The sequence below is a fragment of the Pristis pectinata genome, chromosome 7 (genome assembly GCF_009764475.1).
Source record: "Pristis pectinata isolate sPriPec2 chromosome 7, sPriPec2.1.pri, whole genome shotgun sequence".
Taxonomy (NCBI): Eukaryota; Metazoa; Chordata; class Chondrichthyes; order Rhinopristiformes; family Pristidae; genus Pristis; species Pristis pectinata.
Genome location: NC_067411.1, coordinates 37,247,340 through 37,263,442, shown reverse-complemented (window position 1 = coordinate 37,263,442; position 16,103 = coordinate 37,247,340). Strand labels below are relative to the sequence as shown.

At 40.8% G+C, this 16,103-nt stretch overlaps 1 protein-coding gene across 4 annotated transcripts in view; it reads left to right on the top strand.

Moving 5' to 3' along the window:
* The window catches only part of frem1a (Fras1 related extracellular matrix 1a), a 149,768-nt gene extending 136,291 nt beyond the window's left edge, over window positions 1-13,477 (top strand). For all 4 annotated transcript variants that reach the window (XM_052019493.1, XM_052019495.1, XM_052019494.1 and 1 more), the window contains 4 exons: window positions 5,042-5,173; window positions 7,054-7,169; window positions 7,565-7,650; window positions 11,919-13,477. In XM_052019493.1, the coding sequence (XP_051875453.1) occupies window positions 5,042-5,173; window positions 7,054-7,169; window positions 7,565-7,650; window positions 11,919-12,118 (534 nt within the window). In that variant the 3' untranslated portion in view covers window positions 12,119-13,477. The remainder of the gene's footprint in view (window positions 1-5,041; window positions 5,174-7,053; window positions 7,170-7,564; window positions 7,651-11,918) is intronic.
* Window positions 13,478-16,103: the final 2,626 nt, after the last annotated feature.

The following is a 16,103-nucleotide window of genomic DNA, read 5'->3' as shown; positions in this document are numbered from 1 at the left end:
TATATCTGATATGCACCTCCTTTTCTTTTACCAGGGCCTCAATATCCCTTGATAACCAACGTTCCCTAAACCTGTTAGCCTTGCCTTTTATCCTAACAGATTCTATACTCTCAATATTTCATTCGTGAAGGCCTCTCACTTACCAAGCATCTCTTTGCCGGAAAACAACCTATCCCAATGCATGCCTGCCAGATCCCTTCTGATGCCATCAAAATTGGCCTTCCTCCAGTTTAGAATCTTAACCCTAGGACCAGTCCTATCCTTTTCCAAGCCAGTTCAAAATTAAAACTTGCAATTCACCCTGGATCCTATGCATCTTTATATTCTGAATCAACCATGAGGGACCTTATCAAATGTCTTACTAAAGTCTATGGAGACAACATTTGTTGCCTTACCCTCAGCAAGCACCTTTGTCACCTCAAAAAACTTGGATCAAGTTTGTAAGGCATGACCTGCCAGCACAAAACCATGCTGATTGTCCCAAAGCAGGCCATGCCTTTCCAAATGTGCATAAATCCTAACACCCAGCATCCTCTCCAATAACTTCCCTACACGAGGCTCATTGGCCTATAATTATCTGGATTATCCCTATTTCCCTTCTTGAACAAAGGGACAACACTTGTTACTCTCCAGTCCTCCGTGACCTCGCCTGTTGTTAGTGAGGACACAAAGATCCTTGTCAAAGCCCCAGCAATCTCCTCACTCGCTTCTTTCAATATTCCGGGATATATGCCATCAGGGCCTGGGGATTTATCCACCTTAATACTTTTCAGAAGACCCAGCACTACCTCCTCCTTAATCTCAAGATGTCCCAGCATATTAGTATGCCACACTCTGTTTTCACTATCCTCCAATTCCTTCTCAGTAAATGCCAATGCAAGATACTCATTTAGTACCTCAGCAACTTGCTCTGACTCCAAGCACAAATTCCCTCCTTTATCCTTGAGTGGACCTACCCTCTCCTTAGTTATCCTCTTTTTCTTAATATAAGTATAAAATTCCTTTGGATTATCCTTGACCCTGCTTAACAAGGACATTTCATGGCCCCTTTTGGCCTTCCTAATCACCTGCTTGAGCATTTTCTTGCTACCTTTATATTCCATCAGGGCCCAGTCTGATTTTACCTTCCTAAACCTGTGTATGCTTCCTTGTTCTTCCTGACTAAATTTAGGACCTCTCAGGTCATCCAAGGTTCCCTTACCTCACCATCCATGTCCTTACTCCTTACTGGAACATGCTGATCCTGACCTCTGCTAGGCTGGTCTTCAAACAACTACCACATGTCAGACATGGACTTGTCCGACAGCAGTTGCTCCCAATCAATGTCCCTTAGCTCCTGTATTATCCTGTTGTCATTTGTCCTCCCCCATTTTAGTACTGTCCCGCAAGATCCAATGTTATCCTTACTCATAACTATCTTAAAACATAATGAGTTGTGGTCACTATTCCCAAAATGTTCACCCACTATCAGGTCTGTCACCTGGTGTCATGGAAACTCTAATCTACAATAAGAGACGATAACTCCGAGTTTTATTCCAAGGCTTTATTTATACATAGTGCCATGGAGAGTGGGCAGCGATCTCCACCATCACCCAGACTCTAACATACAAAAGCTTGCAAGCTCAATTTATGTGTTAAAACAACAGCTATACAGTATCACGTGACTAGTTCAGTTACAGATGTTACATGCTTAAGAATTAATCAATGCGTTATATAGATCGAAATAAAACAAAATCAACCAGCTCCTCTTATCAGGTGCTCAAGGCTGAGCTCAAGACTGAACTCGCCTTCTGTTTTATTTCAAAGTTTGGTCTCAGCAGACTTCTGCAGACCTGATGGCTCCAAGCCCAGATTTACTGTTGGCTGCAAGCATAGTTCTCTCATACAATGTCAAGTATCCCATCAGCCCCAGTATAGTCAAAGGACACCATTTATTCTTCCACACCTGGCCTGGCTCATTTCCCAAAACTAGGTCCAGTATGTTCTGTCCTTTAGTTGGAATCTCCGCATACTGTTTGAAGAACCGCTCTTGGATGCACTGAAGAAATCCCGCCCCATCTAAGCTTCTTGTATGAAGGAAGTTCCAATCAATACAGGGGAAATTAAAGTCCCCCATTATGACAACTCTGTTTCCATAATCTGTCTACATATCCATCTACATATCTTTCCACACAGTCTGTCTACATATCTGTTCCTCCACCTCTCAGTGGCTATTGGGGGGCCTATAGTATAATCCATTCAACGTAAGTGCACTTATCCTAATTCTGGGCTCCACCCAAATTGCCTCTGTGAATCAGCCCTCCAGTATGTCCTCTCTGTGTTCTGCTGTGACATTCTTCCTTATCAGTAGTGCAACTCCTCCACCTCTTTTACCCCTTCTCTATCACATCTAAAACAGCGAAACCCAAGAATGTTGAGCTGCCAGTCCTCTCCTTCACGCATCCAGGTCTCTGTAACGGCACAACATCGTAATACCATGTACCGATCCAGGCTCTAAGTTCATCCTCCTTACGCATAATACTCCTAGTGTTGAAATAAGGGGCAGGCACAGTAGTGTAGCGGTTAGCGTAACATTATTACAGCACCAGTGACCCGGGTTCAATTCCGGCCGCTGTTTGTAAGGAGTTTGTACATTCTCCCCGTGTCTGCGTGGGTTTCCTCCGGGTGCTCCGGTTTCCTCCCACGTTCCAAAGACGTACGGGTTAGGAAGTTGTGGATATGAAGCATGGCAACACTTGCGGGCTGTCCCCAGAACACTCCATGCAAAAAGACACATTTCACTGTGTGCTTCGATGTATGTGTGACTAATACAGATATCTTATCTTATCTAAACACATTTCAGTTCCACCATGTTTATTAGCCTGTCGTTTGCTGCCTTTCCTTTCAATCTTACTTGTCATATCATCTTTCTTGCCCTCAACTCTACCACCTGTTGCCCCGCTGCTGTGGTTCCCATCCCCCTGCCACTCTAGTTTAAACCCTCCTGAGTAGCACCAACAAACCTCCCAGTGAGGATATTGTTTCCCCTCCAGTTCAGATGCTGACCATCTTGTTTGTACAGGTCCCACCTGCCCTGGAAGAGAGCCCAATGATCCATAAATCTGAAGCCCTCCTTCCTGCACCAGCCCCTTAGCCACGTATGGAACTGCATACCACGTATCTACTTCTCACCTCACTAACACGTGGCATGAGTAGCAATCCTGAGATTACAACCCTGGAAGTCCTGCTTTTTAACTTTCTACATCGCTCCCTAAAATCACTTTGCAGAACCTAATCCCTGCTCCTGCCTATGTCATCAGTACCTATATGAACCACAACCTCTAGCTGCTCAACCTCCCCTCACAAAATGTCCTCTACCTGCAGCATATGGCAGTGAGTGGAGGGGTCAAATGGGTGAAGAAAACCCCTCACTTCGATGTCCTCTATGAACTCCCTGCACTTCCTTGCTAGTAATGAGGGATCAGGTTCATGGGCCAAGAAGCATATTGAATGTGGCACCCTTGCTGAGGTTTTGCATGCTGTCCCGTGATTGTGGCTGATCTTTCCATGGACAAAGGTGTCATCACAAATGCATGTTGTAGACTTAGAGACTCATCCATGCACTTTACAAGGATGCACAGTGTGGCTGGGAGACCTGCCAGTATAACACACATTGATTGCTCCTTCTCCAGAAGTATTCTGTGACAATATGGCCCTTGAGGGGTAGCATCTGTTTCCAGCTGGGCAGAACCGAGAACATCCTGCAATACAATCTTTCCACTGTGTCCCCATTTTCATCATCTGCAAATCAGCCTCGTAACACTATTACAGCGCCAGCGACCCTTGTTCAATTCCTGCCGCTGTCTTTAAGGAGTTTGTAGGTTCTCCCCGTGTCTGCATGGGTTTCCTCCAGGTGCTCCAGTTTCCTCCCACATTCCAAACTTGGGTTACAAACTTGTGGGCATGCTATGTTGGCGCCGGAAGTGTGGCGACACATGAGAGCTGGCCCCAGAACACTCCACGCAAAAGATGCATTTCACTGCGTGTTTTGATGTACATGTGACTAATAAAGATACCTTATCACTGTTGACTCTGTCTACACTTCCTGTTGCCTCAGGAAAGCAGCCAGCCTAATCATGGACCTCTCCCATGTTGGTCATTCTCCCTTCTACCCTCTACCATCAGGTAAAAGATATAAAAGCTTGAGAACACTACAACCAGGCTCAAAGACAGCTTCTATCCTGCTGTTATATGACTCTTGAACAGACTGCTTATACACGAAAGATGAACTTTTAATCTTCCAATCTACCTCGTCAAGACCCTTGCAATTTGTTTCCCTGCACTGCACTTTCTCTGTAACCATAACACAATATCCTGCATCCTGTTTTCCTTTTGTACCACCTTGATGCAATTATGCATGGAAAGATCTGTCTGGATGGCATACAAACAAAGCTATTCACTGTATCTCGGTACATGTGGCAATAATAAATCAATTACCAATTAAAGATATGTGAGTCACCTGACGAAAACTTAACTATTTTAACCAAATCCACTTATGTGTGGATATTAGAGTAAGTGCACAGTTGGTGTTAATCCTGCTACAGTTACCCTCCTAATAATTGGTCTCCTCCAGGAGAACAATGAGTCATCATGCTGCTGTGTGATCTGTGGGGTAGCTAAAGGCAGTGAAAAATTGATGAAAGGAATTTTCGCTGTTAATGTAAGGATGGTTAAGTTTATGATTATGCACGTGACTTGATTTGAAAACATCAAAGAGTGAGTGCCATATGCGAAACGGCTGACTGTGGTGAAATTCTAATATTGGTTGCTGGACCCCATCTTTGACTCCAGCAATGCCAACTATTTCCAACATATTCTAATTTTTATTCCAATGCAATTTATAAATTTGTTGAAAATAATTGTTGATGAAATGTCCCATTTTTCCCCATTTTACATCTTACAACCAGGAAGCCATTGTTAGTTATCATAGTTCTTCCAGCAGAATTGCTGAAATATCTTTCCTTTCCTTAACAATTGAAAATAATAATATTGGTCTTTTTAGGACTATTCTGCCATTGCTTTTGGAAAGCGGTGCACTCTAGACCTCAAAGGCCTTCTGTTCTATAATGAAAGTGAGCAGAAAATGATCCGATGTGATGGAGTTTCTTGGAAGTCTTGGAACCCAGCATATGAGGTACAATGGGGACTTGAACTACTCTATTTAAAATAATACCCAGCACATTCTTAGCAACACAAAAAGACGTATTTCACTGTGTGTTTCGATGTACATGTGAATAATAAATAAATAAATACTTAGATTTAACTTTGGCCAATACCAATTATCCACTGGCTCCTGTAAAAAAAATAGTTGTAAGATCCACACTCTGGTTGTTTTATAAAACAAAACCTGATGATTTCTGCCATATTTTTACTTGGCACGTTGCGATTTTTTAAAGTACCTTAGTGCAGTGTGTGTCCACATTTCCACAAACTCAAGCTGCCCTTAAATTAGCTCTAAAGCAAATATATTCCTGTAAGCTTAAAGCAGGCTTTAAGGTTGTGCAAAGAAGGTTTATTTTTCTTGCTCTGTTGTTATTATGGTATTAATAAAGCAGCTGTTAAAGTCTTTTAAATATTACTTTTAATTCCATGTAGAACTTTCAACTTTAATCTTTTTTTTCATCTTCCACCATATCATTACTCACCTGGAAAAGCAGGATTGAATCTCTGGGATCCATTACATCAGCGTTGAAATAATGGAAAAAATTAAAATGAAAAAATAACCTTTAAAATTTGAGTAATTAAATAAACTGAGCTTTTTTCTTGAGAGCTTCTAAGTGAATTTTATGAGCACAGATAGTAAATGGATTAATACTTTTGCTGTCAAAATCTGTATTTAGGTTGATGTACATTTTAAATATCAGGAGTGAATTATTACCAGAATTCCTGATATTCCCATCGGTTGTGTAATAATCAGCAGGGTTGAAGCTTGTGGTTTGGTTTCTTGTTGTGAAGTGCTGTGGTTGCAGTGTGAAGTTGGGTCTGAGTTAATGTTAGGAAGAGCAATGGTTAATACCAGACGTTCAAGTAGAGAGTTTGATCCTACAATAACAGTAAGGATTACCTGCAGTGTTACTGATTTCACAATTAATTTTGCAGTTACTGGTCCTATCATTAATGACATTAATTCTCCCTGTTAAAGTCCATCTACCCCATTTTGCGGTGATGTTAATAATTCATCTGGGAGCACTCAGACTTTCACTTGGACAGGTATGTGGATAGGAAAAGTTTAGAAGGATATGGGCCAAACACGGGCAAATGGGACTAGCTTAGATGGGGATCTTGGTTGGCATGGACTGGTTGGGCTGAGGGGCCTGTTTCCATGCTTGACTCTATGGCACTTAGTGCTCTCACTCATTGCAAGGACAAAAAAAAATCCTCATCCTTTGTCCCGAAAAGGCTAGAAAATGCATCCAAACACACAGCAAACTGAAAGACATATCTTTTGAAAAGCTGGATTTCATTTGACTATCTGACTTGAAGAAATGCTGCCCCCCTTGAGGTAAGAGGTCCCCTCTCCTGCTCTTCATTTCATCGACCAAGACCTCCAGGTTCGTGTCAGGAAATCCATGTGACCAGTCCCTCTCATGCTATGCTATCTCCATGAAGCTGCTGAGGCTTCTAGAACCATTCTACTGTCAGTTGCAAGCACATTCCCCTTTAAACAATGCAAATATGGCTCAATTAGTGCTATCTAGTTTGATCTGGTGTTAGCTTACTTGCAAGTTATTTTTCCTCTGAATATGCACCAGGGCTCTGACAGTGTAATCAGTACATACTAGTTTCTGTCAAAGGGACATTGGTTAACTGTACATTACAAACCACCTTTCCAGCTATATCCAGTTTAGTTCCCCTCAACTTTCTTAAATCAATATTTTGAGTAAGAATTATATTGTAAGCTTGCAATAAGATTTAAAATTTATGGAGCATGTTTGACAAAGAGATATCAGAATACAGGGTATAGAACCTTCATTTATAATAAGTTGAATACTTAAGAGCAATCTTTAATTTCAGGAGCGAAGTGCCAAGAAATGTCCCTTTGGTTGGACCTTCCACAACAATCACTGCTATTATCTGAACACTGAACACAAGGCAACCTGGACTGCAGCGGCTCGAGCCTGCAAGGAGATGTGAGACTTAATGTGTTAATGTTACTAATTTATTTTAATTTAATTGTAGTATCTTAATAATGATATTCAGGAGATATTAGTACCAGTTAGAATTGTTTGCAAAAATCTCTCAATAATGGATCATCTCCCCTCTGCCTGCAAGTCATCCTGACACTTAGCTGGCAAATGTGGTCCAACTCAAGTCAGAATCATCTTGAATTTGTAAAGCAGCAATATATTTATGTATGCAAATCTATTTTACCACTCCATATGTTCCCTGCAATAGCAATGGAAGGCCTCACAAATGAACACACCAACAAAAGTGTCAATGCAAAAAAGCCACCTCATTGAACGAAATTTTATAGCATAGTTAATGTCCACATTGAATCTGAGTCTTAAAGTCACCTTCTCAACAGGCACCATGGCAACCTTGTGAGTGTTATCTCAAAACGGGACATGCAGTGGCTGTGGGACTTCAGTGGAAGACGGCCTTTTTGGATTGGTATGTAAACTTCTAACTTCAGTTATGTTGGTAATGTTAGTTAGTAAGGTTGTTAGTGTGTGTTAATTTTCTGTATTCCTGAATTCATAATTTCTCTTCAGAAGCTGAGATAAGAAACTACATGACTATACCTGAAACAGGCTCCTAGCTTGTAATACTGCCCACTGGAATATCTGAGTTACAGTGATGGTTCAGTGGATACATATATTTTCAGTCAACCCCACACCTCCAGCCTCTACCCTAATCAGTTAAAATAAAATAATGGAGTGGGAGAGAGGTGCAGGGAAGCAATGGTATGATGGTCAATGAGAAAGCATTGTCATATTTCCTAATATTAATTCATTCCAATTTTTGTTTTTTATAATAATTGACCAGAAATTTACACAGGGATTCCTCTTCACTTCCCCTGAAGTTATGGCAGGGCTCTACAGATAATACGGCAGTGTGCATGAACTGATAAGCCACCAGGTTTCCTTCCTGCAGTGTAACATGTACTGAATTAAGTAAATTATGCACATCATTGCCCTGATACTTATGTTGCAGGGAAGATGTAAGTGGAACCAAAAGCAGATAAGGGTGGTGGGGTCACATAAAGGTCCTGCCAATTTAGCAGCAGGATCTCTTCATCATTACCGTGTTCTGTTTTGAAACTCTGTCCTCCTCAGTTGGATACGCTGACCAAGATCAGGAGGAAAACCACTGACAGTCAGAGGTGTGTGGGGATAGAACCCATCGATCAAGAGAGAAGCAAAATGTAGATCAATGCCTAGACAGGTGCGATTCTCACCTGGGACATATTCCAGGTCAGGGTTAAGGACATGGAGGGAGTTACCATTGTGATAATGAGAGGTGAGCTGACTACAGATTGGCCTCAAAGAAGATCGAGCATGATCTTTGAAGAAGAGCAGGGGCTGGCCACAGACTGGGACTTGGGAGGCATTTACTGAGGAGTTGGTTGGCTAAGATCATAGGAGGAAAACAGGTGACAGACCAGGGGGTTGGGGATCATGGACAAGGAGCATGGTGTGGGCTAGGGAGAGGCAGGAGGCAGGCCAAATACTTCACTAGGGTGTTGGATGACAACACTGCTGCTGCTCCTGGCCCTCAAGAAGTAACTTACTGCTGGATTGCCTTAAGCCTGGGAAAACCATGTGCCAGTAGTTGTGTAGTTCAGACTTGACAACTTGATTAAATTAAGTATTATTAAATGCATATCCTATCTCTCCAAGACTTACACGACATGCTCCCTGCTGATATAAAAATGGCAACAGGCCCATATACATTGGATTGGGAAAGCATTTACACTTTTTAGGGTTTTATCCATATCCTAACTATTTAGGAATGTTAATAGTCAGCACCAGGTGTCTCTCTGTCCAGCTACTGCTGTGAAATGTCATTAGACTCCATTAGGCATCTGTGACAGCATTCTGCACATTGCTTTTTTGTATAAGGTTGCCGCTTGACTTTATTGTAGGTCATTGCTCCAGCAGAAGGCAATTTAACTATCTTTGTGAGAATAATGGCACGGTAAATATAAAATTCTACAAGCAGTTTATAAACTATTTATCTAGTTGACACTAATAGCCTACTTGATACTCTCTCAAGTGTTTTGTTTAATCTTCACAACCATTCAATAATTAACGCTCTTACCTAACCATCAATTATCCAATAATAATTTACTCTCGGACATCAATAACTCAGCACCAAAGGTCTGTACTAGCAAACACTGCACAGTCATTTTATGGATTCACAGTTTAATGATTTTGAGCAATCTTTCAAATACTTTATAACGTCCTCTTTTTTTTAGCAGCCTTGATAAAAATTCCCACCACAGTCTGGTTCAACTGTGTATCAGATCTGTCTGTTACAGTATCGATGAAGTCATGATAAATTTAGGTTCTGTTATTTCTCTGTTTTAACTACTTTTTTTATGTCATGCAAAAACCTGTCCTGTCAATTTTTCATGCAAAAAGCACTTGAATTTCAGAAAACACTGAAAAAACAACTCATTGACATCCAATGTAGTTTTAACGTATTTTCAGCATAAACATGTTCTCTCTGTATGCACGTGCGCGTGTGGGGTGTGTGTGTGTGTGTGTGTGTGTTTTCATATTGTGATCCTCTTGCACAGTTGGCTCAGGTTATGAGAGAATACAAGACAAAGAAGCAGGAATAGGCCAGTCTGCCATTCATTAAGATTGTGGCCGATCTTTTACTTCCATTCCACTTTACTATACTGATCCCAAATCCCTCAATTTTCTTAATACCGAGAATTCTATTAATTTATTTCTTGAATATAGTGACTGATCCTCCACAGACCTCTAAGGTAAAGAATTTCAGAGATTCATTATTCACTATGTGAAGAAATTACTCCTCACTTCTGTTCTGAATGATCGAGCACATACTTTGAGTCTGACTCCTGGCTCGAAAACCCTGCACAGAGGAAACATCAACTCTACCCTGTCAAGACTTTTAGGAATTTTGTGCATTTCAATGACATCACCTGTCATTCCTTACTCTAGAGAATAAAGGTCCAATCTGCTTAATCTCTCCTCGTAAAACAAAACTGTAATCCCAGAAATCAATCTGATAAACCTTTGCTGCACTCCCTTCATAGCAAGCATAACCTTCTTTAGATAGGGAGATCAGACCTGTACACAATATTCCAGATACGGTTCCTCCACCACCCTGTATAATTGGAGCAGGACGTCAATACTCTTTGTCCTGGCTTTGGAACAACGTAACTCTGTACTGACAATATGGAACATTCCAGTGAAAAATCAAAAAAAAATGCACATGCTGGAAATCTAAAACACAAACAGAAAATGCTGGAAATATTCAGAATCAGATTTATTATCACTGACTTATATGACGTGAAATTTGTTGTTTTGCAGCAGCAGTACAGTGCAAAGATGTAAAATATGAAAATAAATAGTGCAGAAAAAAGGAATAATGAGGTAGTGTTCACGGGTTCATGGACTGTTCAGAAATCTGATGGTGGAGGGTAAGAAGTTGTTCCTGAATCATTAAGTGTGGGTCTTCAGACTCCTTTACCTCCTCCCTGATGGTAATAACAAGAAGAGGGCATGTCCCGGATGGTGAGGGCCCTTAGTGATAGATGTCGCTTTCTTGTTTCTGAAACATTGAATCAGTTTCTCTTACCACAGGTGTGGCCTGATCTGTACTTCCAACATTTTCTGTTTTTGATATGAAACATTCAGTTTGGATGTTACATGTCTGTCTAAAGCGTTAACTGTTTCTCTTTTCACAGATGCTGCCTGACTTGCTTTTCCAACATTTTCCCTTTTCTGTTTTTATGTATTGTTGGTTCAGTTTTTCTTATCCAACTCACACCTTCTATCCTGTCAGGCAGGTCCCACCACCTTACAGACCAAGAAGCTTAAGGTGTTGGTAACTACAGCCATTAAGCCATTTTGACCCATTTATCAGAGACATTCCCTTTGTTCTACACATCTTTCCACCACCTTCTCGCCAACTGAAAACTAACTTACACCTCTCTCTTTCCCAATTCTGAAGAAAGGTGTAGACCCTAGATATTGATTTTTTCTCTTTTTATAGAGGCTGTATGACCTGCCGAGTTTTTCCAGCATTTTCTGATTTTGTTTCAGATTTCTAATATCTGCAGTTTTTCTGATTTTCAGTTTGCATGAACAATATAGAATTGTTAACAGCATATAAGGTAATTTGGCCCACTGACTCCTTGTCAGGTTTTCTGCCTTGAGGCACATACATTGTGCCTCACAAATTGCAGAAGATAGACTGTTGCACCAAGAGGGTCTTGCAAGTCCTACCATGCACTTCAGGCCTTTTATTTCACATAAATATTTGACATTGGCCATTATAGGAACAACTTCAATCTCCACTTAATGAACTGAGAAATCTGTGTGCAAACAGATTAAGTGTTTTTGACTAGTAAATATACAGTGTCTCAATACATTCATAAAAACATTGATGTAGTAGAAATTAACCTAAACTTGAAGCAATAATTTTGATTAAAAGCCTTCAATCAGAATGTTAGCTGTACATTCCTGTTAATTATTTTTTGAACTTATTTGTTCATTGATAGCCACTATTGTTCAAATGATTTGTTGTCAAAGCATGTCAAAATCCTTTTTGCACTCTTATAAATCCATATATAAGTATTTATTAATTCTATGCCTATTGTTTATGGATTGAATAGAAGTTGTTCTATTAGTATCTGTGCAAATTGTATCCACTGAATGTCTTGACTTCTTTCAAACTCCCAGGCCTCAGTGATAGGATCAGGCCAGGCAAATGGGATTGGGCTGGAGGAGAACAAGTGTCATTCACAAACTGGAAGCGAGGTTCCCCTCCAGCATTGAGGAAGAAAGGGAAGAACTGTGTCCTGGTGAGAAGAAGAGGAAAGTGGCAGGTGAAAAATTGCAAGCGGGGCAAGCCACATTACTACATGTGCTCTATTCATTAATAAATTGATGGATATTCATATTGACATCAACATGTACACAATGTAATCCTATAGTATTTATTAACTAAATTTGGAAGTGCACCCAATACAGCATGTATATTTCTAACCAACATTCACTGGTTATGTCATGGATCTTTGAGATAAATTGTGACAGAATGCAGAACCGCAGTTAGATTAATCATTACTAATCGTAATGCATTATACACTATACCTCCCAGCAATAATTAACAGCCTGAAGAGTTACTAGACCAATTGTGACATAAAGCTGGGGATTGTACTAGACAGCGTTTAAACACATTTTATTCTCATTTAGATAAGAGAAATGTCTAAATTATAGAACTATTCAGGTCTATAAAAGACGAGATGCGGATAAATTTGAGTGCGGCCAGTATTTGGACAGTTCATCAACAGTTTTAATAGACCACACTCAAAAGTGAGGTCCATCCATTCTGTAAGGGCCTTGAAGCTCAAAGTGTTTAACAGGAGTCCACATTTCTGAGGTAAGTATCTCAGTGAAATGTGAAACCATGCAGTGCCTGGTCACTGGGCTTGGGTGTCAGGCACCAGGGAAGGGCAATGACCAAAACTATCTGTCAATAACATTGTCAATGACAAAAACTATCTATCAGTGACCAAAACAGTGACATTCTATTGCCACAGCCAGATTATCGAGGGCTATGTTTCTCACAGTTCCATAAACAGTCAGGGAGACCCAATGGCTTTGCTGTTTTCCCTTCCCTGTGTTCATACTCAAATCTAGAAAACAACTTCAATTATTGGTGAAAAAATTTAGTCGTTCTTATCGCTTAACTTTGCAAACTCTCCTGTCGCTAAACATCGGAGTGCAAACTCACAATCTCACACTCAGTGTAGAGAGAACCATTCAAAGGCATGCATTTTATGAACTTCTGGGCATGTTTAGTTTATTTTCTTTCACAAGGTACTAAATCATAAGCTGCGAGAACACAACTTTTGATGATAGGTCTGCTGCAAGTTCTGGGTTGCACTGGGATTAAGTCACAGGATCACACTTAGTGTTTAAAGAGGAGATCCTTTTCTTAAAAACTTCCCATATATGGCACCCAAGTGCTGAAGTAATTCCCATCCCATCAAAAGCCAGGGATGGCGCCAAAAATCTGCTGCCCAGTCATTATAAAGACACAATCAATGGGACAACTTTTCCAATGAAGGAATATATTGTTTCAAAGTGTTTGTTCAATGTGTCTCAGTGTTGTGTGGGTAACTGTCTCCACTTTTCCAAGCAGAATGAATTTAAACTGTATTCATATGGCAAAGCCTCTTTAATTGTGTTGGTATTTTAATATTTCCCTTTTTATGTTATATTTAAATAAAATTCTAATGAACCTTACAGCGTTTTTCTGTGGTAATGTACTGTTGTTAAGCTTGCCAATAGTAATCATTTATTAGTGGAGATTTAATCCCACAATTTACAATAACAAAGTCTGCAAGTATTATTTATGGAGGTTCTATGTAGTTAGTTACCTTTAGGTATTGATTTGACCCAGAATCTGCCGTGTAAAGCACGGAAAATATAAGCAGGGGTAGGTGATATGTTCCCTTAAGCATGCTTTTCCATTCAATAAGATCATGGCTAATCTGCTCTTTCACCTCAAGTTCACCTCCCTGCCCAATCTGCATAAACCACTGTGGTCCAAAAAATTTAGAGTTAAAGCAGGAAAGTGTCATTGAGGTTATGGACCAGCCTTTGCTATTGCAAGTCATAGCATTAAATCTCCACTAACAAGAATTCTTATTGAATTGCAGAGCAGACACGAGAGGCCACATGGCCTACTCCTGCACTTATTTCTTATGTAGACTGGAAAGAATGCACTTGAATATCAAGGAACATGGAGGAATCCAGCACCATGTTGGGACAGGGTTTTGCACTGAGCTTGAAGCCCATTTTCCCAATATGAAATGGAGAAGTCTTCCCCATTAGCACACCTTTGTGTGTTGCAGCAAATGAAGTCCATATCACAGCTTCCAACACAGCACTCACATCATTTGGTAATGCGGTGGAACCTCATATTGGACAGTGGAATCTAAAGCTACTACAGCTCCGAATCCCACTACTCACAAAGGCTTCTGATGCACCACAGCTGTTCTTCAGTTTGTTCTTCAGCACCATACCAGGATTGCAAGGTACAGCACAAGATGGTGGCAGTAGGTCTATGGAACATCCGTCTGCTGATCTGTTCGGATGGAAGTAACTCTCCTGCGTGGCCTGTTGCTGCCCTGATGTTGTATGTCAGCCCAGGCTGTTGCTCAAACTGCTGAACTAGGCTATCTTCAGCCTCCTCAGATGAAGATCAGCAGCCTTCTGTAGGTCACACTGTACTGCAGAGGACTATTGGCAAAGCCCCATAAAGTTCAGGCACAAAGGGAATGTATGACAGATTCATTTTATCTTAAGTGCATTATTTAGTATTAAGTTCACAAAAGTGGATTAGATTGTGCATTTGTATTGCTTTGTATTATTTTGTTGTCAAAAAGAAATCTGAATAGAGACAATGGCGGAGGGAAGATATGGAGACCACTAGTGAATAGAGAGGTTAATGTTAACACTCATGACTAATCTGTCAGGAAAAACTGAGGAAGAAGTAGAGACATAAGATACTGCAGATGCTGGAATCTGGAGCAACAAACAATCTGCTGGAGGAACTCAGAGGGTCAAGCAGCACCTGTGGGGGGGGGAGGAACTGTCGACATTTCAGGTCCTAATGCGAGGTTTTAACCTGAAACGTTGACAGTTCCTTTTCCCTCACAGATGCTACTGATCTCCTCCAGCAGATTGTTTTTTTGCTGAGGAAGAAGTAGGATTTCCAAGATGCGGTCTACCTTGCTCTTCCTGATCCTGTCGCCTTTCCTCCTCTTTCTCCATTTCCTCAGCCTCATGTTCTTGCATCTCAGATTCTGGCCTCAGAGTTAATGGGACTTCGTGATGCTGAGGGTGTACGACATGCAGCATCAAGTAATTTTGATACCCCCTCAAGTATTACAAGACTCCACCAGAATGGTCTGAAGCTTTGATTGAAAACTGTAGTGGCGTGTTCAATCATGTTTCTTGGTTAATAACAAATTGTATGCCTGTTGTTCATAAGTGTATAAGTTCCAGACTGGAATAATAAGCCACATCATAAATGGATATCCTTGTCATCCAGTTGCCAGTCTTTGACTTTCCAAATATAAGTGCACAGAGGAGTGCCATAGAATTAAATAATCATGAGTATAAAAGTTGGCAAGTCATGTTGCAGCTGTATCAAACTTCGGTTAGGTCACATTTGGAGTAATGTGTGCAGTTCCAGTTGCCGCATTACAGGAAGGAAGTGGAGGCTTTGGAGAAGGTGCAGAAGAAGTTCACCAGGAAATTGCCTGGATTAGAAAGTATTAGCTCTCAGGTGAGTTTGGACAAACTTGGATTGTGTTCTCTGTGGTGTCTGAGGGGCAACCTGACAGACATGCACAAAAATTATGGAAGTCATAGATAGGGTAGATAGTCAGAGTCTTTTTCCCAGGGTGAAAATGTAAAATACTACAGGGCATAGCTTTAAGGTGGGAAGAGAAAAGTTTAAAGGAGATTTAACGACACAATTTTTTTTTCTACGGAGTTGTAGGTGCCCGGAAAACACTTCCAAGAGAGGTGGTGGAAGGAAATACGAAAGCAAAGTTTAAGAGGACCCTAGACAGGCACATGAGCAGGCAGGGAATGGAGGGATATGGACCATGTGCAGGTCGATGGGATGGCATCTTGGTTGGGACAGACATCGTGAGCTGAAGGGCCTGTTCCTGTGCTGTACCTGTTCCTGTTCTATGATCCAAAGGAAAATATTCTGTCTTGATAACTATGCTGATATAATTTCTATGTTCACAACGACTGCCAAGACATCAGGCACCTTGCCCTGTCAGATCATTTGAAGGAGTAAAACCCCTTTAGATTCATGATAAGGGCAAAGTTTGAGTGAGG